Here is a 6,000-nt window from a genome sequence, read left to right as displayed (position 1 = left end):
ACTGGCACAGAGCATGACAGCAATCGAGAGACTACTACCCTGGATGTCCTGTTTTTCAGCTTTCTACCAAGCTCCTTAAAATCTCTTCAGGACCTCCTTACCTTGCCTACCCATGTCATTGGTGCCAATATGTACCGAGATTTCTGGCTGCTCCCCCCTCCCCCTTTAGAATGCCATGGATTCCATCCGAGATATCCCTGACCCTGGCACCTGGATGGCAACATACCATCCGGAAGTCTCTAGCGCACCCACAGAATCTCGTGTCTGTTCCACTGACTATGAAATCTGTCATCACTGCAGTCCTCTTCACCCCTCTTCCCTTCCGATCCACAGCACCAGACAATGCCAGAGACCTGGTCACTGTGGCTCTGCCCAGTAGGTCATCCCCATAAATAGTATCTAAAGTGGTATACTTGTTATTGAGGGAAACTGCCACAGGGGCATTCTGCACTAGCACAGTCACCCAACTCTCTGTCTCCCGCAACCTACGGGTGACTACCTCCCTGTAGCTCCTATCACCTCATTTTCCCGTATGAGCTGAAGGTCATCGAGCTACAGCTCCAGTTCCTCAACACATTCTCTGAGCAGCTGGGTCTCCCAGTATTCCCAGACTTCTCTCAGAGTACAAAATACTATCCCTTGGAGCCATTCTCACTGCACAACTATGGCCTAACAGATGAGCAATGAAGAATTAAGAACAAAAGAGAAACCTGCCAGGTACTTTACCTTACACAGCCCTGATCTTGTCCAACCCTGATGAACCAAAGCCACTTCAACACTGGCCCACTCACAACAACGGCCGCTCCACTTGCATTGCTTTTATTTGCCCTTTCTAATGATCCTGCTCAGTGATTGGCTGAACCTCTGCCCTCTGCTCCCCTCACCGATAAACTACGTCACAGCTCGGTATTGGGTGAACCAGAGTAAATGATATATCTGCTCAGTACTAGGATGTGGGGCTCAGGGCTGCACGGTGTCAATGGACCAATGCTGGACAGCTGTAGATCTCTCTCTCAGCACCTCCTCTTGGATGAGATAGAAGCTATCTTTCTCTGTGTGGATGCAAAGTTATTTATGGTAACAAATTCAACATTAGCCATTGACCTTTACAGTTTTCCCCATGTACATTCCATTCCATGTTTTGTGATAGATGTATTTTCCACACTGCAAACCACAAGCAGCTGGGATATTGGAACTGGAGGCAGTGACTGAACCAAAACCACTGTGTAGAGACAAAACAATTTGTATTGGCACACATATTCAACATGGTAGAGGTCTTCACAGATTTGACAAAAAAAAAAGACACCAGGCACATATTTTAAGATAGATGGACAACCAGATACTTCTTATAAATAGCAATATTACAAGAAATGAGAGAGGAAGAAGAAATATACCTTTAAAACTCTTAAGGTATAGGACTAGAATTAGGCTATTTGGCCCATCGAGTCTGCTTCACCATTTCATCATGGCTGATCCAATTTTCCTCTCGGTCCCAATCTCCTGCCTTCCCCTGCACCCCCCCCCCCAACTCTGCCATAAATATACATAAAGTCTTGGCCTCCACAGCTGCCTGTGGTAACAAATTCCAGATTCACCACTAACTGGCTAACGAAATTCCTCATCTCAGTTCTAAAAGGACGTCCCTCTATTTTGAGGCTGTGCCTTCTGGTCCTAGACACTCAACCCCTTAGGAAACATCCTCTCTACATCTACTCTATCAAGACCTTTCACCATTCAATAGGTTTCAATTAGGTCACCTCTCATTCTTCTAAATTCCAGTGAATGCAGGCTCAGAGCCATCAAATGCTCTTCATATGATAAGCCATTTAAACCTGGAATCATTTCCGTAATACACTTGGCTGTGTAAGAGTCTGGGATGAGCTGGGGTTGGGAACAGTCCTGGTGGAGTACAATTCCCAGGAATAGCATATACTTTGCATGTACCTATATGGTAAGCTGTTATTTGTAGTAAAGGAAAACTGGTGTAATTATTCCATGAAAAGGTTATAGAAAACAGGAATTCTCCAATCTCAAAAGCATGCCAGTGCTTTTAAGGAGCTCAATATATCACGCAGGTCAAACAACCTTCCACTTTTCAGTTGGGCACAATGCAAAGACTGCTAGAAACATCAAGTTTCGGGTTGTAACCTCTGCTCCAGTCTTCCAAAACATATCTAGTGATAATGATTCTACTACTCCCACTCCTCCTCCTCTTCAGCTTTCACTTGTGCCATTGTATCCAATTGTACCACCATCAATTTCCCATTTCACCACATGGCCATTTTGTTTTCTGTACTTCTCCCTTTCTCTGCCCCAGCACTGCCTGAAAACCTGCTGCGTCACTCTATGCCACTTCTAATGCAAGTCTTGTTCTTCATTCTTCAGCTGCTACCCAATCTATTGAGTATTCCAGAGCATTTTCCCATTTCCTCTGCTCAAATCTAATATGTTGGTTTTGTATGAATTGATTTTTTCCATTCTTTAAGCAAAGGAGTAGGAGGCAAAAAAAATTAAAAATGTGCTTGATGCTAGATTATCCATAATCTGTTTCAGTGGTACAATGTTCAAATGCTTAATGGGTTGACTGGCCTTGTGTTTTTCCGTAGTGCAATACTGACCTATTAGAGAGGAGCAGGTTTGATTTTGGGGTTGAGTGACCTGAGCAGCACTTTGTGTTGGCACATTGCCAACTAACATTGCTCACGCTGCTGTGTTCTCTCCTGGAATGTGGAATCAGCCTGTGTAGGCGTGACAGTGGTGGCATTATTGGCCAACTGACACCAATTACCTAAACCTGATATCAAACAGAAACTAGGGACGAGGAGTCCACAGCCCTCCGCGGCAGACACTGTGCAAGGCAACCATTTTCTTAGAGTGTAATGAAACATGACACAATGACAAGAGAATCTGGTTTACTATTAATCCAGGGCCATCCAACTGTGAGGACCGATAGAAGCCACTCCGTTTTCACTTCCAACTTCACTGGGTTCCCTGGGTATTGTACAAAGAGTTTAACAATATAATCACCCAACCCTCCCACTATAGGTGGTGAGTAGACATTCAATTGCTGATTTCATTTAAGGCACAGGTTAATAAATCAAAAGGTAGTGGTAGTCAAAAAATAGGATGTGTTGAGGAAAGAGAGCAGCCCCTGGGCAGTAGTAAATCGCGAAGCAGTTTGGTGAGAACCTCCTGTCTACACTTGTTCTTTTAGTAAAAAGGGACTTAAGATTAGACAACTGTACATACAAAGCTTAAATTAAATACAAGTTCCAATCTCACTCCCAAATACACACATACACTGGTGTACAAGCAGTAGACTTTCTAACAATTGTTTACATGGGCTATAGCTCTTGCATTTTTCATCACTCAATTTTTTAGTTTCTATAGGCATGAAAATAAAACTGGGAGGAAGGTTCCCAACATCATTACTCAGTTTACATTATGACATTTCAACAAGCCTGAACTCGCGCCTCTCCATGCTTCAGTAAGACATGTCCAGTTTTTAAAATGGAATTCTGGTCCTTCCAATGTCATGGTGATGTCTATAAAGACATGACACGATTGCCTTTCTTCACTCCATTGTCTCATCTTTAATGCCCAAACCTCAGACGCCTCGTGGCTGCTGAACATCATTCAGTCTAGTGACAAAAATACACTTAGTTATTTTACAGCACATCAAACACTAATCCAAAATAACATTAAAACTCCAACAATCTGGTACTCTGGAGAATTGGGTGGTATTGGCCTAGCAGATTCTTTGTATGTTATTTATGTTAATTCCCAAGAATTTTAATTATCTTTATGATATTACATTATAACAAATTCTACAGTGAACTCGGAAAGTTTCAGAGAAGTGTCCCGGAGAGACTTAATTGTGTGTGGTCTAGTGAGTCTTTTGCAAGCATGGGCCCAGTGAATCTCAGAGGACAGGCCTGATTAATATCTAGGAGCATGGAGAAAATTACCTGATGAGCCAAGTACGGAACTATTGGGATTACCAAATGGTTGAGTAGCGTTCATCAGAACTTCACTGTGTACAGGTGAGTCCTACCTAGTAACATGCTGTATATGTGATATACAGGGTATTCTATCTAGTAACACTGTGCTATAATGGAATATGACCCGAAACATTCAACCTATCCACATGCAGTATTCTAAGTATTTACATAAAAATAGTAATGACATCACTTGAGTTTGATGTTCTCCTAAGGCAGTCATTCCCAAACTTTTTTGGGTTACTGCATCCTTGGCTCCCTGACCACATCCTTAGTGCCCCCCTCTCCCCTTCTGGCCATTACACAAAGGAAAGAATTTTGATTTACAATGCACAGTGAAAGAAAATAGGAACTCGAAATTCAAAGCAGTGACAAATAATTGCAAAAATTATTCAAATCTATTTAAAACTGCAAATGAAATTTCTTTAATTACAGTTAAAAACAATTTTCATCAACAATCTTAGAGCATACATTAGTCCAACAATTCACTACTTCATTGCTTTTTGACCTTTCAGTGAGAAGGGTGGGCTTGGTGCATCTCAACATCAAGCTGAATGTCACCCAGGAATCTCAGCGCCTCATGTTCAACAATTTGCAGCCTGTTTTGTTGCTTTGAAAAAAGCTGGGCAACTACACTGAAACCATGATCCACAAAATATGTTAGAAAGGTAATAAAGAACAAATTGATCTCTTTCCACAGTGCAGGATAACATTCAGAGATTTCTTTCTGTAACCAAAAATCTTTATATGCAAATTTTTGAACCTCTGCTTCAGCTCAAAGTCAGTTGTAGTGAGACCAGTCCTTCATCCGTCCTTCCCATTAATTCCTCATTACAAGTGCTGAGGAATGGATTTATTACACAATCTGGAATTCAGATCAAGAGAAGAACCTGAAATCTCTCTGGTACATCTTTAAGCAGCTCACCCAAGTGGGCACAGTATATTTGAAGATCATCATCTTGTGTTCTTTCTTTCTCTTCCAACTCAGAGGCTCAGAAATTGGAAAAGGTTGTGACAGCCAATGTTGCACTCAAGTGGGGCCAACTTGGACAGAAATGTGATGACGACTGAGTTGATTTTGATAAAATTCATATCATTTCCTTGCATTTGAACAATGATTTTCATTAAACTTTGAATAATTCTGATAAATCAGAATGTCATGCCAAATATTTTTGAGTTGATTACTGAATGAAGCATTTGAGTCTTCAAAGAATTTTATCAGTTTCAAAAAGCACATTAAAGTGTCTCTGGCAGTTTTTGAGAGTCAGTTGACTTCTGTGTCCAACAGCAGGCATTCAAACTGTTCATCATTCTCAATAAAAAGCTCTCAAAATAGTCATGAATTGAGAGCACGGGACTTTATTTATTGTTTCTGTGATAATAATATTTAATCATTTGTGCAGCCTATCACTTAGGTTTTTTTGTGACAAGAGGTTGCCTGTGGATTACACAGAGAATGGTAAATGTTAGGTACAGTTTTTTTTCCCCAAGGAAGTACCAATCCGATGGTGGCATACTGTCATTCATTGATGGTTCCCCATCTGTTGCACAAGCAAGAATTTCAGTGAATAGAATGTTTTTCTCTTGGGGGGGGGGGGGAGAGAAAATGTTCAACTACCTGAAATGTTGCCTCACCCTTTATGTATCGGTTTCTAGTCCCCTTGCAAATAACTCTTGAACCATGTTTTAATCTTTTCTGAAATAAACATAACCAAGAAGCAAAGATTCATTGCCTGGTAAAGTTGGCTTGTCCATATTCTCAGTCATTTCATCCAATCATCTTTGAGTAGAGATGCTGCTGAGCGGAATTGCTTTAATTGTTTGGTCTGATAACTTATGCAAGACCATACTCAGAACCTTCCTTACTGCTGGCAGAACCAGTTCTTCTCCAATGTATGGGACTTCCCAGATTTAACAATGAAATGTTGTATGAAGCACAGACACCTTCACTGTTTTGTGGTGGGGTGCTGGCAAACACGTTTTGAAGTGTTTTCCACTTCTG

General features: G+C 41.3%; 1 protein-coding gene across 4 annotated transcripts in view; it reads right to left on the bottom strand.

Moving 5' to 3' along the window:
• Positions 1–1,227: 1,227 nt before the first annotated feature.
• ikbke (inhibitor of nuclear factor kappa B kinase subunit epsilon) overlaps positions 1,228–6,000 on the bottom strand; it is a 61,764-nt gene continuing 56,991 nt past the window's right edge. For all 4 annotated transcript variants that reach the window (XM_072278696.1, XM_072278693.1, XM_072278695.1 and 1 more), the window contains exon 21: positions 1,228–3,641. In XM_072278696.1, the coding sequence (XP_072134797.1) occupies positions 3,608–3,641 (34 nt within the window). In that variant the 3' untranslated portion in view covers positions 1,228–3,607. The remainder of the gene's footprint in view (positions 3,642–6,000) is intronic.

This window comes from Mobula birostris, chromosome 14 (genome assembly GCF_030028105.1).
Source record: "Mobula birostris isolate sMobBir1 chromosome 14, sMobBir1.hap1, whole genome shotgun sequence".
In the NCBI taxonomy this organism is placed as follows: domain Eukaryota; kingdom Metazoa; phylum Chordata; class Chondrichthyes; order Myliobatiformes; family Myliobatidae; genus Mobula; species Mobula birostris.
This window is presented reverse-complemented; position numbering and strand designations above follow the sequence as displayed.